Source organism: Ascidiella aspersa, chromosome 5 (genome assembly GCF_963924565.1).
Source record: "Ascidiella aspersa chromosome 5, kaAscAspe10.2, whole genome shotgun sequence".
Classification (NCBI taxonomy): domain Eukaryota; kingdom Metazoa; phylum Chordata; class Ascidiacea; order Phlebobranchia; family Ascidiidae; genus Ascidiella; species Ascidiella aspersa.
Genome location: NC_139451.1, coordinates 17,632,759 through 17,656,922, shown reverse-complemented (window position 1 = coordinate 17,656,922; position 24,164 = coordinate 17,632,759). Strand labels below are relative to the sequence as shown.

Here is a 24,164-nt window from a genome sequence, read left to right as displayed (position 1 = left end):
TTTCTGGTAATAAATCTATAAATCTACTGTGCAATATTGCTTTAGCCGTCGCATCTGCCTCTGGGTCTAATCGGCAGAGAGCTAACAAACGGCCAATTAACATGGAAGGTCTCTCATTCGCCTCCGCACTTAAAGCATTTACCCTACGTACCCATTCGGTGGGGTTCGTTCCAAAAACATGACTCAAAATCGCCCCTTTTAACTCCGTATATGGCTTTTTAGCAAGGCTCGCTTCTGCTAATTGCGTAGCATATTTGCTAGATTGATCTGCGGTAAAACTAGCGGCCAGCAACGCGAACCTATTGTCCTCGTTGTCTATGCCATTCGAATCATAAAATTTATCCAAAAATACAAAATACGATTTAATTTTTGCGCTCGACCAGACGGACGGTATCTTGAGTAAAGAGTTTCTTAAACTTCCAATGCCATTATCCTCGTTTTTGCTCGAATGAGAGCTTGAGTCATCATTTGGGGTGCCTAATCCTGACGTGGTTGGGATATTATCGCTAAAATCAGGGGTTTGATTTTGTGGCAAAGCTATATTTTGGGTTTCTGGGGTATCAGTGGGATTTTGTATACCCATTGAACTAGCAGCCGCGACGGTGTCGCTGTCATCTGTTTGTTCGTTAGAGGCCATTAGTGCCTTGGCGTGGCTACGGGTAATTCTAGGCGAATATTCAGACGTTTTTAATTTTTCCTTTTTTTTAGATGGAGGTTTGAAAGTTGCCTTTCGTTTAATTTTACTAACAGAAAACTGAACGTTGCGTTTCATACACTTAAAAATACGGACATTTACTTACTAATATTCAATTGGTCGAAAAGCACGCTCGTTGAAATCTCGGTGTACAGGGCTGTCGGCGAAAAAGATGTGCACAATTTTCCTTGTGCAGTCGGGTCGGGGTCGATCCAAAGTTTCGCGGTTGACGGCAAAGTATTTGACCAAGACGTCTACCTTCGTATCTGGATTGTTGCCTCTGGAGTAATATATTTTGTTAAGTATTATAAGAATTAATGACGTAAATCTTTCTTTATCGCAGAAATTTTCTTAACTGATTCTCGTCTATAAATAGCGTGTTCAATCAATATAAAATGGCTTATATAGCTTCTACTCAGACAGCAAACTCGAGTGCTTTTGTGACTGAACCAGATAGAGGCTACTCACCCGAACCGCAGCAAGCGGACAGAACAGGGTTTGTACGCCGAGAACCAGAGTTCTCGCCAATCAGTTCTGCAAGCTCAGATTCAAGCAGAAATTCTCCTGTCAAGAAGGTACGTAAACCCTTCGTTAATCTTGATAGACTTCAAGCATCTACTTCAGCAGCTGCTAATCATACAGCGAAAATACAATTGAGCAAGCCATCTCGAGGTCCAAGAACTCCACCTTTGATTAGACGAATTTCAGGATCCAGATCGCCCATAAGATCTAGATCACCATCAAGCAGAAGATCACAATCAAGCAGAAGATCACCACCAATAAGAAGATATCCATCGGAAAGAAGAAACAATTACAGAAGAAATAGCCACGAACGTTCTCCGGAATCCGAAGATTCTTACGAACTGTATCTCACGCCAGCTCCAAGACCTTCGTGGCGAATCCACGTCCCGTTTAGTGCAGGCACATCAAGAGAGCAAATTGCTTCCGATCGGCTACTTGAAAATCAGGAATCTTGCCCTTTTGTCGATTCTTATTTCAAAGCTCGTGCAGTAACTACTCAACAAATCAGACTTTAAAACGGATCTTTTGAGGCCATTATCAAGAGGACGGCCTTTGACCATTTTGCTATTCCTAGCATCAGAGAATTCCGGCATATCAACAATATAGACAATCTTGGAATTGTGGCTGTGCATTCTCTGCAAGCCAACAACGAACCAGGAGACGTGTTCGTGTGGCGATCAAGTCATACTCCAACATCTATTGAAGGCAAGGTCTTAACAGAGACGTTCTTGGCATTAAGAATATTCCTTAGTGTTCCATTACGTCTTGTAACAAGTCTTGTTTCTTCAAATTGGAAATTTGGTGAGAAAAAGCCAGTTTAAGGCATATAGACTGTTTATTATTTTAGAAAGTACACACTTTTTATCATACTATTGTTACGTATTGTCAGTTTTACTTTGAATTGGCAAGTACTTCTATATTGAGTTGATTTCCTGTATATTGAGTTGAATTCCCCATTCCTGTTAAATGTACAGGTATAACATTTGCATCAGCATATTAAGGATCTAGCAGACTATGCTTCTCCACCTAAGGTATATTTTTGGTTGTTTAATTACGCAAATGCAAAAAATTTTCGCGCTCCGCGCGAACATTGGCCTCGTTTTGCTAGGTTTCTGTGTCTGTTTTCAGCAAATCTATCCCAAAGGTAATATGCATACTATGGGGCATGTTGCACTGTGACTGTGACCATTTCTATTACATTTTATTATAAATATCATTACTTCGAGCAATAGAAATTGAAAATTTATCCAAAAAATATTTTTTCGTGCTTTTCAGTCGAAAAGTTTTGAGCAGCACGTTTTCACACAGGTTTGCCTGAAAACAGGTATCAATGTAACACTTTTAAAGCAAGAAAAGCAAACATGTACGTACATCCCCAGGCCCCAGGTTGTACCTTCACATGTCCCTTGTGTACTTGTTAATGACTTAATGTCACAAAATTTTTTTTTGTTGTTGTCTAATTTACTTATTAATAGCCTTGTTTATCGCTAAAACATGGCAAGGTTCATAGATTCCTCAGGCGAACACATCATTAAAGTTTAGGGACGCGACCAAAAGTCGAAGAATTTTCGCCAAAAATGCTTGTCACCAGAAGGCTGGCAAGATTCTGCCAGCCTGACTAAATGTATTAATTTAAATTAAAATAAGTAATATGTTAAATTTTGGAGAAATTAAGTGCATTGATTCGTTGATTAATGGCTGTATTTCTTACTAACGTGGAGAAGTAAAACAAGAAAAAAACACGTAGAAACAATGCAAAATATTTTAAAGCATGGGGGCCACGAGGGTTGGGAACCTTTTAAAGGGGGGCACGAAGCATAAAAGGTTGAGAACCACTGTGCTAGGCTAAATTTGACAAATTTTGTTTAAAAGAGTGCCACAGTGGGCGACTTTTGTTTGTTAAGACGCCCCAAAACGCGTGGAGAAAAACTAAACAACAACCTTATTTTATCCCTTTAAGTTTATTTTGTCGCAAACGATGCACAGAACACTATTTAAAGTTTACTAACAGCAGCAAAAATTATAAATAAGATTTGTTCGTAGAAATAAACGCACAAACCAGAAATAAACGCACAAAACAACAACATTCGCCTAGTGCAAAAAAATGAGTAAGGCCACAAACTTTTCCAAAATACCAGAGTAATTTTTATATAAAAACGTGATACTACACATTTAACGATATTATTGTAAATGATATTAGTTTACTGTTTAAGAAAACAACTTTAAAAGTGGTTTAACAGGCAAGATGGAGGTAAATATAATGTTGTTTTAACTACATGACAACGATAGTTTCATCGCGAACCTACTTGATTATACGGAGCTGCCCAAACAGTGAACAATAAACTGCTTGCCACATAAATATCACGTTGTGCGCAAAATTTTCACATAAATGACATCTTGTAACCCGGCGGTTGTTTCGAAATATCGAGAATTAAAATTTTATATTTGCCAAAACCAAAAGGTAGTTCAAGCGCTCCGTACGTAGTTTCGTGATGGTTAAGAAGTTCCGCTTTAGTGTGACATATTTATATCCTTTCGCAAGTAAAAAGATACGTTTTGTTTACCTGTAAGATGGCAGCAAAAATAATCGTGCCACATAATGAAAATTGCTAATGTATGATTTTTAAGAAGCATCACGAATCGGCGTTAAGGGCGAACAACACGTCATCAACACTGACGTTAAGCCGAACCCTCGCGTAAAGGTCGTGCCTTCCCATCTCAAGCAGGATGACACGAGAAGCCGCTAGCTGGTTACATACCTGGAAATAAACACTTTGTAACTTTCAACTGTCAGCATTTGTCGCAATACAAGTTACTATGCCGCAAGCAATTTAAACGTGTTACGTGTTTCATGGGTTATACTACGAACAACAGACCTGAGAAAATAAGCTAAATTTATGGATTTTGAAGTTTAATGCGGCACAGTATAAAATTTACACTATAAAGATGTTGCTTAAAAAAACAATAACAGCCTTGATTGATTATGTAAGCCACAAAGCAACCTTCATGAGAGACGTTACAGTCGAGGGAGGCAGGTTGTCCAGTTTAGCCAATGTGACGTGATGCTGTAGTATCTGACCAACAGTGGCTTCCTCCAAACCGGAGCGTCGAAATTCTGAGACTGTGGCGCGGAGGAACATTTTTTCGTGCGCGGAGGAATTCCTTTCATGCCGAAAAAGACAAACAAGTTAAAAGATGAAGGTAAACCCATCTACAAGCAGTCGCTAAAGCTACACACTCCTCGACCGCCATTTAAAAAATAGCAAAATTAAAACAATAAGGGATAATTTAACAAGAGTAGTGTGACATACTTTGGTTAAAAATGTATAGGTAACAAATCTGTAGTTTTCAATATCTTGAGTGTTTTGTGTTAAATTTTGTCATGTTGAATGTTTTTGTAAACAAATAAACTTGTTTTTAAAGAAAAGAATAGCATGTCACAAATTTTTATTAGGACGCAAGTGCTTCACGTAGCTGAAAATGAATACGCAACGTGGTAAACTTTCATTGTTCCTTATGAAAGTAACCAGAGCATGTGGCTGTGGCGTCCACGGGTGATTTTTTTTCATACTAAACACAAAATGCTAACATCCACGGAAATATAAAAGCATAAAACAGCAGTATAGTTTTTTTTGTGAAAACATATTTTTAACTGTTTTTGCCCTGCAGACCAATAACTTCACGTTTTTCACTAATAATTTATACCTAACAGGTGAACCGGAAAAAAAGCTGTAGGCCTATATACTTTTTGCCACAAGTGATAGATATTTATATTAAAATCTGCTACCTGATAAACATTATCATCGGTGAAGCGAACATCTCTTGCAAGGCTTCGTGCACGTGTTCTATTGCCACAGAATGTATGCATTTTTTGCTGAAAACAAAACATTTAGTAAATTCTATACGGCGCGTCTAAAGGAAGCAAAGGTCTAAATCGTTTTATCGACAAAAAGGAAATTAGCAAAAAGATAGCGCGCTACGAAGTGCGGAAAAACAGCTTTATGTTTAGATTAAGAATATGACAAGACTTAAAACAAAAAAAGAATACATTTACAGCCCAAATGCCTTTATTGCTGAAATGTGCATGAATCAGTTTCGGTTTAAACGGCAAAACTTACATTTACTGTCTGCTTACAATAAATTTTAAATGTCATTAAAATAAATTAATAAAAAATAGTAAAATCAATTTTTGTTCAACATAACCTACTGTTTATTTCGAACAGCGATCTCTACCGCTCTCCTACAGATGTCTAGGCATCGGCGTGCGTCGCCGGACACAGCGGCAACCTTCCTGGCAACCAATTGAACCGCGTCTGGATCAAATGCGGCCAGGCCTTTTAACCGGGAACTAACAATCTCTTGAAGCTGAAAGGTTAACAAAACTTGAAATTAGTAAAAAAAACAACAAGTACTTTGAACTGACAGAAAACGAAATCCGTTCATTCGGATTAAGATAAACTGGTGATGTCATTTATTTATATTAAAAGTTTAAGACCTTGCTGACTGATTATTCGAATCGGTGTGCTTCAAGCTAAAACAAAATCCAGTTATATTTTCACCGAGGAAAAATGGTAATTGTTTTTCATTTGTATTACCTGCTTATAATTGTACGGTAAAAACGACAGCCTTGTCAAACCGAGACGACTGGACACTCGGTTCATCATAATACGCTCCGGCAAGTCCATCGTGTTTGCAATTGCAACAACGATCAGTCTGGCGTGACGATGCGATGGCCAATCAAAAATGTGGTACATAACGTCCTACAAAGCATAAAGTAATTATGTTTCAATCTATCTATAAGTAATTAACCAAATACAACTACAACATTAGAAAGCATAGCACTAAAGCGCTTAAGCACAAATAAAATTTTGACTACAGTACATTGTTAGCCTGTTACAACTTTTGTACAATTAATCAATTCAATTATCTGACAATTATCTAAATATCGAATTTCTGTTGCATTACCATTGGGCAGTCTATATAGCAATAAATTCACCATATAAAATCAATAAGGTTAAAACAGTTTAAATAAAAAAACACACCAGTGAATTTAGTTGCTACCCCCGTTGTGAAACCCACTATATAGAAAAATTACATTTTAAGGGACAGACCACAACTTTGCTTATACCTGAGAGTTTTGAATTGTTCATTTGTTAAATCAAGTTCAATGGTAAACAGGATGCTCGGAAGAACTCCTTCTAAGCCTTCATAGTCGTATTTGTTATTATAAAACAAAAAAGCAATTTCAGAAGGACCATAGATCACAGTTGGTTTTGTGCAATTGTGCGTGTATCTTATTGTTATTATTAATTAACGAGCGAAATAAATAAAAATTTAAACATAAAAAATTAAAAAATGTCGTCACGCTAATGGACCAGAACAACCTGAAATAAAAACAATGCCTGAAACAAATAAAATAAAAAAATCCAAACCAAACACCTGCTTTCTGGTCCAAAGTAAGTCCAACTCGTCAACAAGCAAGAGTGTTGTTTTTTTACCACGTTGGTCAAAGTGCTTGGTAAGCAGTTGGGAGGCATATTCTGGGGTGGCTTTCACACCCTTTAGTTGCTGTGATGAAAAATAAAGACACCAATTAAATTAATACCATCCAAGTATGGGCAATTGATGAGACCTTGGCCCAAAAATATGGAGGGTATAGTTCTGTTTTACGAAACATTAAAAAAATATTGATAAATATTAGGACAAATGAATTCTTCTGAAAGCATTTTAAATGTTATGCAAAGAAGATGACTCCAAATTAAAGCAGAGAACAATTGGTAAAAGTACATGTAAAATGATTTGTACAGCCTGTACCGAAATCCTTATAAACAAATTTTATGTTAACGTTTTGTCAAAGTACTCTAATGCAGTGCTTCTTAAACTTTTTTAGTTTCGTTCACCCCTAGCATCTATCTTCAGATATGATATGATTAAACTATCTCGTCTATATATAACATCACAAAATGACTTGGGTTGTTTCGATTTTTGCTAAGATAAACTCAAGCTAAGTTTAACATTGCAAATCTACAATTTCTCGAGTCCAGAAATATAAAGCTACAAAAGCACAAAACGCAGTCACAAATTTTTTGTACTTATATATTCAGTGCAAACCAACTTCACTATTGCAATAAGCAAAAAACACCAAAAAACAAAGTTCAGTAGTCGATTTACTGCAGAGCTATCATCCATTTCTGACGGTTCACCCCTAATCACCCCTTTTGGTTGGTTCACCCCTGCACAATTTTTTTTCACCCTTAGTGGACCATTCACCTAAAAACACTGCTCTGATGGACTATAGTAGGATTTTACTATACCATTTACAATTTTTTTTAAACAAATGGATTTATACAAGCATGCGACCAGGTGAAAAAACGTAAAAAGATTCAACAAAGCATATTTTCACTTCCGTTGCTTTTAAGAAACTGACCTTCAGGATTTGCACGTAAGCTTGATGCGGCTCAGTCAGTCGCATGCCATTAACTTCAACATAATCGAACCCTTCAAGTCCGCCATCCTCGACGGAACTCCGTAAGTTAGCCAACACCTCCATCACGGTTGCGGTCTTTCCAGTGCCTGGAACCCCGCTTACGTACATGCACCTGGGTAGGGAATATGACAAAGGGCTGGTGAACGCTTGTTTCGGAATTTTGCCATTTTTATCGTAGACTAAAATTTTAAAAGAAACCGTATTTTTTACGATCCTCAACCCTAAGCAGAATTTACGTGAATTTCAACGTTTAATCACGCAGGTTTTGGTGGATCTTGAACGACAACCAACCAAAAGCCTCTAAATCATTTTAATCTCTGTTCTAACGTTTAGTAAGAGACCTAAGGGGCGTCGACTGCGGGCATAGGAAAGACTTACTTTGCACCGAACCTCACCACAGGCTATTTGTTTTTCTAGCTTTGCCTTGTTTGAAGGATATTTCTGATTATGTCGAGTGATTTCTTAGAGCCTTGGCACACGGTGTACTACATAATGGACTTTTCATTGTTCGTTTTCTTAACAGCGTTTCATGAATGTTGAATAATTACCCTACGGCAGTGTTTTTCATTTATTTTAACTCCCGGGACACTTCTATTTAACAACAGTGGCGTATCCAGGGGGGGGGGGGGTTCGGACCCCCCTTTTCGTAAGTGACATTAGCGTTTTTTGTTCGTTTTTCTTAGGGTTCAACTTACCGTCCAAAGCTGCCTCTTTTTTAAATGTAATTGGTTTGCGCGTCTTAAGCTAATGCAAAACCAAAATCAAACGCCGTTTTTCGTTTCTTGTCTGGTCCGACCGTAAACGCAGGATATTTTTTTCTCTTTTGCTTTTCGTTATTCGTTCAGGTTGGCTGATTAGCAAGTGTGTGTTCGACAATTAACAACAATAAATCAATCAAGCGGCCGCGCCTTTTTCTCGCTGAAAACGGCGATTTAGGCGGTGCTTCTGTTTCTCGCTGTTTGCTGTCTGCGTTAATATCAGATGTTGGTGTAAGACTGGGGTCGGCAACCTAGTGTAATTCATCGGGTCCGCCAACCTCTTTGACAAACTGTACGAGTCCATTTCAAATACTTATTGACTATTTTAACTACTTTTTTTTAACTATTTTAACGAAAAATTTTTGCACTTGCGCGAATCGTCTTTTAACGTCCGATTTGTTTACGTTTTGATGCTGTCTTTTGAACTAGATCAGCGCTTCTCCATCGTTGCGCAGTGGAAGGCTGCCAGTGTAGCGCATGCAAATCGAATTTTAAACCAAACAAACGCTTTTTTGTTCGCGCTTGCTCTAACACTTTCCTGCCTTCTTTAATGTAATTAATAACACTTCGTTAAAATTTTGTGCGGCCCGCAAATACCTTTCTGAGTTTGGTTTTGGCGCGAGAAAAAGGTTGCCGACCCCCGGTGTGAGACGTGCTTGTATTTTAGCTGACATGACACACAGCTCGGCACAGATGTTGCGCCAATCAAATAACACCGGGGAAAAACGGTCTTCGTTAAGTATTGCAGGTGGCGAAAGACGTGCTTGTAATTTAGCGTTGTTCCGTACATGGATCTAGCAAAATCAATCAGATATATTTCATGGTCTTGTTTTCGTTTGTCGCCTGAAGTTAACGATTGCTCACTAAGCGGTTTAGCAGCTGGCGCCTGACAGGGGTTTGGATGACGCACGTGTTCGCTTCGCGTCTAAAGGTTCGCTTTTGCTGGACGTTTAATGGCTGTTTCTGATGATTTTTTTTATTATTTATGATGTTATTGCAATCGCTATTTTATGACGTCATATCCGTCACTATTTTATGACGTCATTAACGTCAGATAAAAAAACGGGGAATTCCCTACGTTGAAAATTCGGGACCCCCCCTTTTTGGAATTTTGGATACGCCCCTGTTTAACAATACTAGTATTAAACTTGAATAACGCCTTTAAACCAGGGTACGGTAATAGGTAAACACCATATTATCACCAGTTTTTAAATGATAGTGTGCATTTAGGTTTCGCTTGCTTCCAATGTCGACAGAAACGAACAAATACCACCCAAAAGAATCTGATATTGTAAAATAGAAAAGCAACAACCTTAAACGTTACCCGCCAGTCCCGGACAATATCTTTCCCTCGATAAAGTTATAGATGGATTGAAATTCATCCTCGCGACATGGAAGCGATTCGGGAACGGCCGACACATGTAGGCGCTCGCGAGCCCTGTCGAATACGTCAGCGGGTGCACGAAGCGGGGTCTTGCGGTGGGGAATAAAAGGGGTGCGGTCCTGTGGGTTAGGGTTGTACTATAAAATGTTGAGCTACACAAAGGTGGTACGAAAATTTTTGTGCTCCATGCACAAATTAAAAAAAAACACATTTTAAGAGCCTATTCGCGGGGAGAACATTCAGTAAATACAATCAATAAATGCAATACTATACTTTGTTAGAAACTTCGCAACAAGCTATATTAGTATTCAACAACCAAAGAGATATCTCTTGTTAATTAGGGAAAGTACCTTTGGAGTTTTGATTATAATTGGGGTCACTGCCGAAACCTTTTTTTTAATAGATCGATGTGGAGTTTGGATCTTCACTCGCCTTGGAGTTCGAGCTTTCGATGACATTTCTACAAACCAAGAAATTATAAATTACCTACAAGGGGTCGATGACAGTAATACCAAACTGGAGTCCACAAGTAACCAAGTAGAATGCGCCCTCCCCTCTCCGCAACCGCAAACATTTTGTGCAGTATTAAAATGTATATAAAAAGTGTAGCGTTGTCCTTAGGATTCTAATCCAGTCTGTCATTTAAACCGAGTAGTTAGAAACTGATATCCTTTCATTGACAACGAATTGAAAAGTGGAAGGTTACTGTTTGGTTTGTATAACTATGAGCGGCAAGTTTTGATTTACACCGATTTTTTTCATTAAGTTAGTTTGGCGCTTTCTTTAGTGTGACAGTTTTGTTTAAAGGGTATCTGTTTTCGGGCGATTAATTAATTTCCAGTTCGATAACCTTTGTATAAAATTAAATCATGCAATTGCTATGTTAATTAAATTTCCCAGAACAAAAATGATACAAAACCGCCAACCTCACAAGAAAGCGTACTTGAGTTAGTTAAGGTCAGCCAGGTGTTACGTTTTGCAACAGCAATTGCCACATACACTTGTAACACCACAATTTAGATATTTCAAATTAATGTCAAGATCATAAGGTAATTTAAAACACAAAAGTTGATTAAAAGAATTTCCTGTTTTGCGACTGCTGGAAAATAACTATAACTATTTAATAGGCTGTATAGAAAAGTAACTTGTTATCATTATTACAGAAAGCATCTTGTTATCATTGTTTTCTGGAAATTAGTTTTCGAAACACATCTTGGTTTTATTGTTTTTGTTTAGCTTGTTACTAAACCAACATAACCCATAAGTTCATATATTATGTATATGAAAATATTAACAGCAAACTTTATTCACCATAGGTAAATAACAGGAATATGAAGAAGTATATAGTCCACTCCATAAGTTTATGGTTATAACGAACAACTTTCATCACATGTATGACTGGGTAATAAGAATATAAAGACGTATACAATCTATATATTCATAATAGATTATGCAAATCGAAATGTTAACGACAAACTTTAATCACATTAGGTATTAAAAATTACTGGATCCGATTCGTTACTGAAGTCTTTATCAGTGTAAAGGAATGTATTAAAACACAAAGTCCTATCCTTATTTTGAATGAAAACTAAACAATGTTATTATACCAGAAACAGGATCAGTGTAAGTTTAACATCATCGCAAAACACTTACAAGAAACTAACAAGGCGAGCTCCTAACGCGACAAGGTAGTAACACCAACTGTCGAAAGGACAACTACAATGTCAAGGCACCATGTGCTCCGTGACCTTTGACCGTTTGACCACAAGTAAAAGAATGCTTACACAAATAAATAGGTCATAAAGCACTTATATCAAAATGCGCTTTAAAGAACTCACTTAATCTTAATTAACAGGTATGTAACATTGTAACAGCCATAGAAATTGAAGACGTATGTTACTTGGCGTGCTACAACTATTTATTCAACCACCTTACCCTCGCAACTTTCGTCGACCCCACTCGAACTGTTGTCGCTGCTGCTGCTCTGGTCTTTTATCTTGTCGCCCAAGAACTCCTGATCGCCGTCGTCACTCACACTTGCGTCACTGCAGACGTCATCATCTTCGTCTGTGTCCCGGTTCGACTCTCTTGTGGCCAGCCTGCCCTTATCGCGGGTCAAACGTAGTGACTGTCCAGTTTTTTTTCCATCTGGTAAAATTAAAATCAGTTGAAACATTATGCTAAACGGTATCCCTTTTCATTTTAAAAGAAAAAAGTCGTAAGACACAAGCTATAGTCATATAAAGTGTAAGTGATTCCTATAAAGTGCACGCCAAAACATACAAAAAAATTAAGCTTTATTCGTCATACGAATCAATTATTAATATTTAGACTTGATCGTGGATCGAGATATAAAAGTAGTTTTAACGTAATGGTATCAAAGTTATTACTTTGGCGAAAATGGTTGTTGACGATTGACACTTTGCAAGTGAGGATGTTTGACTGACGTTTAATTTCGGTTTAAATCAGTGATCACGATCGTCTTGTTGTTTGCCAACAAACTTTTTTTTTTAAGAGTGTATTTACATATAACGCTAATATTTATTTCGAAATGTTTTAAGCACCGACCTGCTTTTCTCAGAGACAACCGCAGTGATTTTCGTGCCTGTTTCGTTCTTTTATTGTTCCAATTAATTTCTTCTTTGCCTGTTTTTTGGTCGTCGCTTACGTTCCTGCTGACGTCATCATCTTCATCTGTGTCCCAGTTTCCATCTCTCATGGCTGACCTTCCACTGTCGCGGGTCGTCTGGGACGACTTCAGGTCAGTCTTATCTGTAAATATACAAAAAAAACTTCGTTCATTTGGTAATTTGGAAACCATAACAGGGTGCTCTTCTGGCAATGTATTTAAAGATACAAAAGACACACTAAGTTCACTTGGAAACTTCGTTATTATTTCCAGTTTTCTTATACTTTTGTTATTCTTATTTAACTAACTACATTTTATAGCGTCACAGCACAAACCTGGTTTGTTTACAGACAACCGAAGAGATTTTCTTGATTGGCTTGATTTTTTATTCTTGTTTGATTCACTTTTATCTTCGCTACTCTCTTCATTGGCTTGTTTATCGGGAAGAAGTCTTCTTCTGCTGGAGCGCTTTTTGTCATTTTTTGACACGGTTTCAAGCTTTGTTCCTTCAAGTAACACAACTTCATAAAAAAGTGTTTTTATCAAATGTTTTTCATAACTTTTATAAAGCAATAACAATTATCGCTTAAAGTAAAAAAAAATTTTACAACCATCACAAACAAGGCAAATCTTTTCACAAACAAGGCAAATCGGTTTTACAATGACCTATAGACATGTTGCAATTGCACACAATAGCTCACTGAGATATTTTTACTTGCGAAAAAAAAAGTTTCATAAACATAATGAAACATTAAATTTAGTTTTAACCTGTCGAGGATTTCGCAGAAGAAATATGGTGACTTGTTGTTTTCTCGGCGGTTTTGGTTAGCCGTAACGTACGCAAAACTTCTTCATCTGTGGATTTTAATTTTGAAACGGTGACAGACACCTGCTTTATGGCACTCTTGCGAATTCGTAATGGCGTGACTTTCTTTTTCGCATCTTCGTCCTGCTTACGGATTGAGTGCACCAATGTACCTTTCTAAAAGCACAAATTAAGGAGACCGCAATATTAGTGATGAAACTACGGGATTGGCTAACTAAACCAGTCTTAGAATAAATATTTAAAATGATTTTTTTCATTTTATATAGACCTCGGATTATGTTTTGCAATCGCCCGCTTGCCAACGTGGGTGCAATTCGCTCGGTGTTGATGAACACCCAGTCGCCCGCTTGGCGAGTGACAGAAATTGGTTGTTGTTTTTAGACCAACCGATGGTCTTAATTCGTTGATCAAGTTTGGTTTAATTTTAACGACTAAAAAACAATTATTTCGTTAAATCGCCCTACGAAATTTGTGATAAACGATGAGACAGGCTCGTAGAAAATAGTTATTTTGGTAAGCAAATTATTTGTAAAATATTATTTGTTAGAAGAGATCTTATGGCTTGATAATGAATTGCAAGGCCAAAAAGGTCGAGTTGGTCGACATCATCTTGATTAAGACGTTCCGATACGAGCTTGTATTATCTTCAGTTAATGTGAATCAAGATGATGTCGATCTACTTTGCAATTCAAAATTATCAAGTTAGATTACAGATCTGTGCATAGCGTACCCAAGAGATCTTATGGAAATGATTAAGCGAATGATCATTGATCACTAAATAGTATTGGTCTGGGGAACTGAATTGGATAAAAAAGTTTAATCGGATAGAAAGTACCCACGAAATTTCAACGGTACATTATCCATAAATATTGGTAGTTATTTTGGCAATTGACTATACTAAATTCGAAGTTCTACTCGAAAGCTCTGACTAGAATTGTTGAAAAAAAAATTATCTTTATTCCATTGATCAGGACTGTAGGACAAGTGCTGATTAATAGACACTCGCCCAAAAGTCAGTAACATAGTTATTTGCCTAAATTATCACACAGAACAAGTTGCAATTTATATTTTTTTGAATAAATATAAACACGTTAAGTTTTGAAGAAAGCAAACAAAAAATAACAAGGTCCCTGGGTGATTTTTATTTTAAAAGGTTAATCATTTATATGCTTTGGAACAGAAGCAATCTATTATAATTCAACACTAGTATACATAAATTCCACAAGGAATTCATAGACTAACCGACTGCCTTAATAGGTAATACTTACAAGGGGTACATTTTTCTTTGAACTTCTGGCCCGTGTGCTTGCTACTAAACTGTCTACAAATAAAAAAATAGTTTTATTATGATGAAGTTGATCTGACTGAATCCAGAAAAATATTATATATACTTGTTTTGTTTACTAAACGATTAGTACCATTAATATAGCTTGACATATCGTTGGTTACATTATGTAGAGGTAAACAAAAATTTAATTATTACAAACATCCTTATAAGATTATTTTTTATTAAATAAAATTGACACCATGCATTTACTACGTTTCTTTTAGATCAGTAGTTCTTAAACTCTTTTATTGCAACACTTGTTGGACTAGCAAGGCTCCTTTTGACTATTTAAACTCTTTTTATTTGTTTGTTAACAAGATTGTAATTCATTTATGGTAGTTAATGTTTGAAACCAATCACTATTCAACAATCAATTTAAATGAAGCAAAAGAACATGGTATTGGAAATGCACACTTTGATAAAAATATGTCCAAATTGGTATGCAAAAATAGAGGTTCATTTAATTTTTTTTAAAGATGCATTTTAGTGCATTTATTAAGTATGAAAATTCTCACAACATACTAAACATTACCTTTACTCATGACACTCGCCCTTGAAGTGTCACTATCATCATCACTGGCCAAAATATCCAATGCTACAGCAGTCACATCAAACATGTTCAAATTCGAAGCAGACACAGGTGAAGTAAAAACAGTCTTGGTAACAAGGTGTTCTTCTTTGTTATCTGGAAATTTTATTCTCTTGGTCATATAACCAAAATACTAAAGCTATAAATCAATGTTTCTCATCATTTGTCATGGCAAACAGTCAGCGAGTAAATGCAATGTAACGGTGACCCAATTATGGGTTGCGACCCATGAGTTGAGAAACACTGATAAAATCATGTTGGACTGTTGACAGAAATTGTACTTTAATGTTGACTAACAAGTTAAGAATCAGTTGAGACAAGTAAAGTGATAACTGCAATCATACCAAAATCCAGATTAGGCCTTGCTACAAATATAGTCGGTACAATTTGTCTGTTAAAAGTTCAACCTTAGTTACAGTTTTACAAATTCTCAAATTTTAAGTAAACTCATACACAGCAATAAATCAAGATTTCTATATTAAAAAAAAACGAAACAAATAAAAAAAGGTATTTCGCATCACAAAAATGATGCTTAAAAAGTGTGTGCATTAAAAAAAATAAATATTAAGATGAAAATAACCTTTATTGTGGTCTATGGAGTTTTCAGTTGATTGCAGTAGAGATGACTTAGATTCCATTTTCTGTTTATTGGATTTAGAAATTTTTTTGTTTCTAGATATCTCGTTTGAGCTTGGTTTATTTTCAATGCCATTACCTGCACAGAAAAAGTTAAACATTGCAAGTTTATGTATTGCAATTAACTGTGAATACATGGTGAAGTTTGTTTTAACTTTTTAATTTATTTTAAGGTCTGCCATCTAAATGTTTATAATATTGCAAAAATATTATTGTACATATAATTTTTTCATATAGACATAAATGTTTAGATAACTCAGTCACAAAATATATTAAATATAATTGAAAATTTTGTTTTTTTATTTTGTATATACATACAGTGGCGCATCCAGGGGGGGAGGAGGTTCGGACCCCCCCTTTTTGTAAGTGACATTATCGTTTTTTTGTACGTTTTTGTCAGGGTTTTACACACCGTTCTAATTTTAGTATATGGACTGCCGAAGGCAATGTTTTTAATGTAATTAGGCCACGCGTCCTAAGCTAATGCGAAATTAAAATCAAAGGAAAAACGCCGTTTTTCTTTTTTTGTTTAGTTGACAGTAAACGCTAGATAGTTTTTCTCTTTCGCCTTTCGTTTTTCGGTCGGGTTGGCTGATCAGCAAGTTGAAAATTCGAAACCCCCCCTTTTTGGATTTCTGGATACGCCCCTGTATACATATATATATATATATATATAAAGTAGAATGAGGAAAAATGCTTTTGTAAAGAGAAAAAAGAACTAATGAACACTAAAAAACAACTGCAGATAATACTTACATTTAAAATTGCTTTTAATTTCAGATTCTGAAATTGGCATTATTTTTCTGCCATTAAAACTCCTTCTAAAACAGAATGAAAGTGGATTTACTCCACTTCTGGCTGAAAGAAAAATAAAACGCGTATTAGACTTTAAATCACTAAATTTTTAGTGTTATATTAATTAACAAAACAGTTTTGTCTGCCCTTTTTGTACCCTGAAACTTGTAGTTTATTGGTACCCAATTAATCTGACAGGATTCCACAATAGTTTCTGCATCCACCTTTCGATCAGATGGAGCTGTACATTTAAAAACCTAATTACAAATATAAAGTTAGGAGGTGCTAAATATATTAATTTTTTTCAAATCATTACAAAAAATTCAATCTGACATGTCACTACGAATCTTAATAATAAATGCTTTTATATAAAGATAATTGGGATTTTACACTACTATATTCTACGAAATAGGTGATAAAACTTTGGTAAAATTTCTTCAGTTAAAGTAATATATTTCTTTTTTTAAATTAAAATTAGCCTAAAATGGTGGAAAATAAGATATTTATGACAATAAACCATTTTTGAATGCATCATCCTTGTAGCGTATTTACATTAATCCTCATAGAGTATGTTATACCTCATTTGGAAAACAATCTTGTGGCAACTTTGGCGCAGGTATTTCACTTTGCTTAAAAAACCAGGTTACTATTGCAACTTTACTGTCGGTTTTGTTACCTGAAACAAAAAATGTATTAACAATATAATTCTATTTTTACTTAATAGGTCAAGAACAAGCCAGCAACCAATAATATTTAATATTGCATGAACTTAGTAAAAAAGTTAACAAATAATTTATAGTAGCTATGGTTTAAATTTTTATCTAACCATTATCATAAAAAGCATCAACTTTAGCCAAGTAACAATCTTTGCCTTCTTCTCCACTTGCAATAATTACCCCATCTCCAACTGATATTGCTTGTTGTGGTTTATTAATGGAATTGCTGAGAATGAGTGTCTTATAAAACCTATAATTTACATAAAACTGACTCAGTTAAATATTGGTAGGGTATAAAATACATATATAATATAGCCCAAACTTTAAAATATTAAAGAATGTTTAAATGTTCCATATCAGTGTTCTCCAACTTTTTGTACTGGCATGGGCAAACACAGCTTCTTGTAACTCACCCAAGGCCCTACTTGTTACAACACACACAGGGACCGATCTGACGCTTTTGATTGTAGGTGGCTTACCAACTTTAAAATATAGCGTTAGCGAATTAATGTCATTAAACAAGTAATTGAAACATATATCTAATTTGTGTTGAGGGCGCATAAAAGTCGCGCTTATAAAGAAAAAAATTTCCGATCTAGTTTAAATTGACAAACATTTTAACTTTCATCGCCCCAAAACCTGTTCATAAAGTTCCAGTTTTACTCCCTGCTTTTATGCAAACAATATTTCAGAATTAGTCCTAAATTGGTTTTATATAAAATTAAATTTATTTGTATTGTAGAGAATCTTGCTGGTTGTTGGTAGAGAAAGTTTAAAATCGATTGACCAATTTCATTCAGGATTGTGTTGATAGTGAAAAGACTTTCTAGCTCCTATTAGCTACTGTGCTAGTAATAGTTAATCTACGTTCATACTATTTGGTGATGCTTAAAAAAACGTTTTTGCTACAAAATTATTTTGTAAATTACATTTTCGCTAAAGAATAAAACTATATTTCGTAAAATAAAACCAAGGTTAACAAGTTACAATGTTATGGTAGATTGCACATATTTAATAACTCTAAATTGTGAAAAAATATCTTTGAATAAACTGAAGAAGCAAAGTTTAGAAAACAATGTGCATTTTTCTTGGTTTATAGACCTAGCTAATCAGAAAATGACATGTGAAAACTGAGAACAATTTTTTTTTATAAAGTTATATAAATGGTAAACCAGTTAGCTAAAAAGTTTTATAAGATTTTTGAGTTGTGGTCAAATTTTTATTGTGCAAAGAACTTTTAAAAATCGTTAACTAGTAAAATGGAAAAATGTGGTCACCAAAATCGATGTTCTACCCAGCTGTAGAAAAGTGATAACATATTGAGATTAACACATTTATAAGATAACTAACTACTATTGAGAAATATTAAAAACAATACCTAGTGTAGAACTGAGTATGTTTCTTGCAATTTTAAACTGTTTGTAAGTATGAAACCTATTACTTCCAGAAATAACCTACCTTGATGTTGTATCATTAAAACAGGGTAAATTCCTAAGCTTTTCCAAAAGGTCTTTGTTTACAATTTCCGAGTTCTCATTCCAGCTGAAAAGAGTTTCAGTGTCTTCCTAAAAGTATAAGAAACTACCAAGATTCTGAAATTAACAGATTTTGTGAGGTGAATTTCTTACTGCATTAAACGATGCAATTTGTTCGGCAATCTTTGATCCGTTCTGTTTTCTTCTAGTATTCATCTCTAAAAATGTAAAAACCTTTGTTAAAGTAAATCTCTAATAGTAATTGTTTTTCAAAAGAAAACAATTGGTAAACATACATGGTAAGTTTACATTAATCTTTTTAATGAGAATGGTTAACTTTTTAGCTTTAAACTATTATCTGTAAAACACATGTGCGGGTAATTCCATGTCAAAGCAACCAACCTATTTAACCCATATGTTTTCAAAATTGCTCAAATTTTGTACATGTGTAGAGTTTTCCATCCTGATTACAATAAACTTTATTTTACCAAAATTTTTTGAGGGGTTAAAAAGTTATGCTGTTTTGAAATATTGGGCATTTTGTGCTCGCTGAACCGTGAAACTCATTGATTTTTACTCATGCAAAGTTCAATCTAGCATAACTTTTTAATGGATTGGAGTTTTACTTTAAAATTAAGTTTATTTAAAAGATAATAACCTAATGTTAGATTTGTTACATTGTTTTGTTGTTTCAGCTCTAAGGTCAGAGGTCAAGTGCAGGTCAAACTAATGTGTATTTTAAAAATCAGTGAAGCGGAACCCAATTTAGAAGCGAAATATCTCAAAAGCGTTGACTTAAATTTTTTTGTGTAAGGTGTCTATGGAGAGCTTATTCCAAGTACTTTCATTTAAACCAGGTTTCATTGCTCCTTTCAAGGGATACCACTGTCATATGAGCTGTGTAACATGACCGTCTAAAAAATAGCATTTTGGTTCGAATTACAAATTTATTTCAATACAAAGTCTGAATTACATTATTTTTTCAACTACTAAACTGTGACATTTGTTTTTTAAATAAATTAATTTCTCAACATATTTTTTGTTTTTAAAATGTTTATGAAGAATATACTCCTCCAAATACTTTTTTAAAACATGGGTAGATAAAGTCCATTGTATCATATTTTTTTATTTCAGATTCATTACAAGTTGATAAATTCTGTAGTTTTGTGAATTGTTTATCTAAAATTATCGAAAAAGTACTCATCAAGTTATTGAAAACCCAGTTAATGAAGAGTTTAGTGCTTGTAGTGTTGGTTTACACACTAATGTGGATTCTGACTGCCATAAACTAACTATGGTAAAAGAATATCGGCCTATTCTATTTGCTAAACTATCTAAATTGTTGTTATTAATAAGAGCAAACTTATTGCAAAAAGAAAATTTGCTTGTATCACCATGCTTTTTCCTAAATAAATATGATCTGCCTCAAAAAGTCTGCTGCAATCCATTTAAATCACATAAAACAAATATTATGGCTAAATTACAAAAAATACAACTTGATTTTTCACAAAAAACTAAGCAAAATAATTTTAAGCTTATACCTGGACAAAAAATTCTAGTAATTGCAAAACAAAACTAAAATTAATTTGTAGTGAAAATGAAAGCATTTCATCGGAATCGTCAATTGATACGAATGTTAGTGTAGCTGCCTCTAACACTAGTGACAACAGCGATTTATATCTTTCCACAAGTCAGCTTAACACAAGCCTACATGTGATTAGTCAATCCCATTAAAACTTCATAGCCTACCATCATCCAGCAAGATTGTATATAGAAAAAGGAAATTGGGCTCTATTTATCAAGATTTGAAGAAGAGGTTTTCAACTGCTCTTCCACACTTGGAAACTACTAATAGAGAAGAGAAGGCAAAATTATTGTAAATATGCAAAAAGCCAAAGATTTTGACAAACTAATGGATAAAATTCAAACCAAACTGGTTACAGAAGAATCCTACTCAGCAAAAGTTCAACTTCTAACCTTTTCTCCAGACTCTTGGTCAAGAAAAAAAAGTTTCAGAATTTTTTGGAGTGCCAGAAAATATGATGCGTACAGCAAAGAATTTTTTAAAATTTACGAAAGTCCAAAAAAAATGTACACCAAAAGAGAAAACCATTGCCAGCAGGAAACATAGAAAGAAGCTGTGCTGAATCTGTGGCAATGACAACACACGTATAATGCCAGGAATTAGCGACAAAGTTAGTGTTGCAACTAAAGTATATGAACAGAAGAGGTTAATACTGTCTACATTAAAGGAGTTGTATCTTGTGTTTAAGAATAAAGCATGGTGATACAAGCAAATTTTATCCTTCAAATTTTTCTTATAATAAGGCTCTTATTAATAGCAACGATTTATCTTTTATAGGTAGTTCAGCAAATAGAATATACCCACATTCTTTTACCATAGTTAATCTATGGCAGTCAGAATCCTCATTAGTGTGTAACTGCGAGCACTAAACTCTTCATTAGCTGGATTTTTAATAACTGGATGAGTACTTTTTCGACAATTTTAGATAAACAATTCACAAAACTACAGAAATTTCCATTTGTAATAAAAAAAAAATTTGTAATAAAAAAAACATGATATAATGCACTTTATCCACCCATGTTTTAAAAAAGTATTTGGAGTATACTTCCATAAACATTTTAAGAATAAAATATATATTGTGAAAATAAATTTATTTGAAAACAAATGTCACAGTTTAGTAGTTGAAAAAATAATGTAATTCAGACTTTGTATTGAAATAAATTTGTAATTCGAACCAAAATGCTATTTTTTAGACGGTCATGTTACACAGCTCATATGACAGTGGTATCCCTTGAAAGGAGCAATGAAACCTGGTTTAAATGAAAGTACTTGGAATAAGCTCTCCATAGACACCTTAACACAAAAATTTAAGTCAACGCTTTTGAGATATTCCGCGTTTAAATTGGGTTCCGCTTCACTGATTTCAAAAAAGACAAATATTCAACCTCTTCATGACCTCTGACCTTCAGCCTCAAATGTCATAAAAATCTAAGCAATAGGACCTTAAATTATTATCTTTTAAATAAACTTTATTTCAAACACAAACTTCAATCCATCACAAAGATACAAGATGTTGAAGTTGACATAGCTGAAAATCAATGAATTTCATGGTTGACCGAGCACAAATTACCCCAAATTTTAAAATAACATAACTTTTTTACCCCTCAACCAATTTTGACAAAATAAAGTTTTTAATGATCTGGCTGAAAAACTCCACAAGTGTGGCAAATATAAAAGAAATCCAAGGTGTAGTGGTTAAAATTTTCCTTTTTTCTGGTTGCTTTGACATGGAATTACCCGTGCATAAAAAATTAAAACAGGGAATTCCAGTAATTGCTACAAAAAAATAATTATTTACACTATTAGCTTAGGCATATGATACTTAATCTGATTTACTGTAAAGTATTTTATGTAAAGCAAAATTCCCTTAAACCAAGCGTTATTTTAATCCAAGCAACATATAAACCAGGGCTGCTGAGTCGGATTTGGGACTCAATGGAGGTGGTTTGTTTTGCTGGAGTGGGACTCGGGACTATAGTAACACCACAAAAAACTTTAAGTCTGACATGCGCAGTACCAAATTTTTAGGGGTATATGGTTGCCAACTGTTAATTATACAGGCAGGATAGCAAATAGTGGATATTTTCAAAACATGTGTTGCCAGTGGATAAATTTTATGAAACCCCTTTGTGGATTTAGTGGATTGCTGAATATACACTGTATTTAGTTATGTAAATTGGTGGAATTCTGGGTATAGAGTCAGAGCCGCACTCCGGACTCAACAAAATCGCACATTAGCCCGCAGTCGGATTTACGCTATTTTTAACCTACTCCACAGCCCTGCTATAATTAATCGATGGTGTACAATTGTATGCAAATACCAAGCCTCCAGCAAGTAACGGATATAAACCTACCAGCATACTGTTTAATGACTCCAGTGCCACCAATTAACCAAAAAAGATATTAATATTTCAGTAAAATACTCATAACCTTATGTTTAAGTTCGGTTATCGCTGAACACTAATACGAGAATAAACAATATAATTAGTCATTTCAGCTTGATTTCCTATTGTTGTAGAGCTTTTAAAAGTTAACTAAAAAACGCTTTGTTCACACAACAAATTCTACCTTGGACTCCCTTCCTTGGCAAAACTCTTAATTTTGGGGGAGGTGAGATGTCTGTTGATCTCCTAGCAGTGCTGTTAGACAAACTGGAAATGAGACGCAAAGCTGGAGGCCTTTTTCCTATCATTTTCAGCCGCAAGATGCAAGTGAAGGGCTGATGATTGAATGATTACTTGTAGTTCAAGAGGCAAAACTCCTGCCCAGCGACCAATTAAAACAGATTAAATTTAACCTTTGGCCACTTGCAGAAACTTTTCAATTTCAATCAAGTTACGGTAACTGAAAAACCAAAGTCGGCCAACGGCGCACTTAAATCAAAAAATATTTATTCGTCAATATTTTATCACTCATTTAGGTTTCGTTAGAAACATGTACATATATGTGGAATTTGATAATTAGTATAGTCATTTTTAACAACTTTTTACAATATTTTATAAAATAAAAAGAATTACCCGCCAAAACGGTTATGCCCCTTAATAACGAAAAAAACTAAATCCAAATATTTTTATGCTAAGGGTTACCATAAAAACTGTAAGTGTAAACCAAAATACTTACAACATCATTTTTTTGGCAATCACCGGCACGCAGCTGATGCAATTGACAAGGAAAAACAGCTGCAAACATAAGCACCGGTCTTAGATTAAAAATAATTAGACGTGTTAAAAAAATGAAACACGCGGCTCTCGTGTGCGCTTCTGTGTGAGGCTAAAAAAAGCTCAAAATTTAAACTATTTGCAACTAAAGATTTTTTCCTAATTCATTAAGGAAAATATGACAAGAACTAGCAAAAACGTCTTCGGAAAACTATCGTGTGATTTAATTAGTTGGCAAGACCCAAAGAGATTATAACCATGAGGACAAACTGTGACGTAGCCCATTCTTCTACTTTCGACAGCGTTCCGCTCTAGTGCATAATAGTAAAACGTAAACAACTGGGCTTGACTTGTATGTTGGTGAGCTAAAATTTTGGAGCAATCGGCTTATATTTATTAAGGTTCGACATTTCTGACAGGTTAAAAGTTATGTTTGAATTAGGTGTCAAACTTTCATTGCCGAGTTTCGTGTAAACACACTTACAAATGTCCGTAGGGCATACAATATCAGTTAACCATAAGTACTATATAATATGGTTAACACACTCGTCGGCGCGCCAACGTCGTCCAGTTAATGACTGCG

At 34.8% G+C, this 24,164-nt stretch overlaps 1 protein-coding gene across 1 annotated transcript; it reads right to left on the bottom strand.

Moving 5' to 3' along the window:
• Nucleotides 1-3,207: 3,207 nt before the first annotated feature.
• On the bottom strand, nucleotides 3,208-23,240 carry LOC146145140 (uncharacterized). Its single transcript, XM_083390489.1, has 23 exons — nucleotides 22,992-23,240; nucleotides 18,992-19,056; nucleotides 18,822-18,928; nucleotides 17,474-17,613; nucleotides 17,226-17,323; nucleotides 16,805-16,904; nucleotides 16,609-16,710; nucleotides 15,797-15,931; nucleotides 15,160-15,312; nucleotides 14,569-14,621; nucleotides 13,315-13,456; nucleotides 12,810-12,980; nucleotides 12,414-12,617; nucleotides 11,781-11,993; nucleotides 10,196-10,305; nucleotides 9,786-9,964; nucleotides 7,644-7,815; nucleotides 6,656-6,784; nucleotides 5,812-5,976; nucleotides 5,424-5,581; nucleotides 5,004-5,090; nucleotides 4,219-4,378; nucleotides 3,208-3,975 (listed from the first exon to the last, which is right to left on the bottom strand). The coding sequence occupies exons 1-23, from the start codon at nucleotides 23,113-23,115 to the stop codon at nucleotides 3,850-3,852; spliced, it is 3,093 nt and encodes a 1,030-aa protein (XP_083246615.1). The 5' UTR covers nucleotides 23,116-23,240; the 3' UTR covers nucleotides 3,208-3,849.
• Between the last annotated feature and the right edge of the window lie 924 nt (nucleotides 23,241-24,164).

Bases quoted from the DNA above. Each gene is read 5' to 3' on its own strand.
- LOC146145140 (XM_083390489.1), bottom strand. From the start codon at position 23,115: ATGATAGGAAAAAGGCCTCCAGCTTTGCGTCTCATTTCCAGTTTGTCT. The intron at 12,981-13,314 runs GTACGTTACGGC...TGTTACTTGAAG, and splicing joins CACAGATGAAGAAGTTTTGC to GAACAAAGCTTGAAACCGTG. The intron at 11,994-12,413 runs GTCGGTGCTTAA...TAATTTTACCAG, and splicing joins GTTGTCTCTGAGAAAAGCAG to ATGGAAAAAAAACTGGACAG.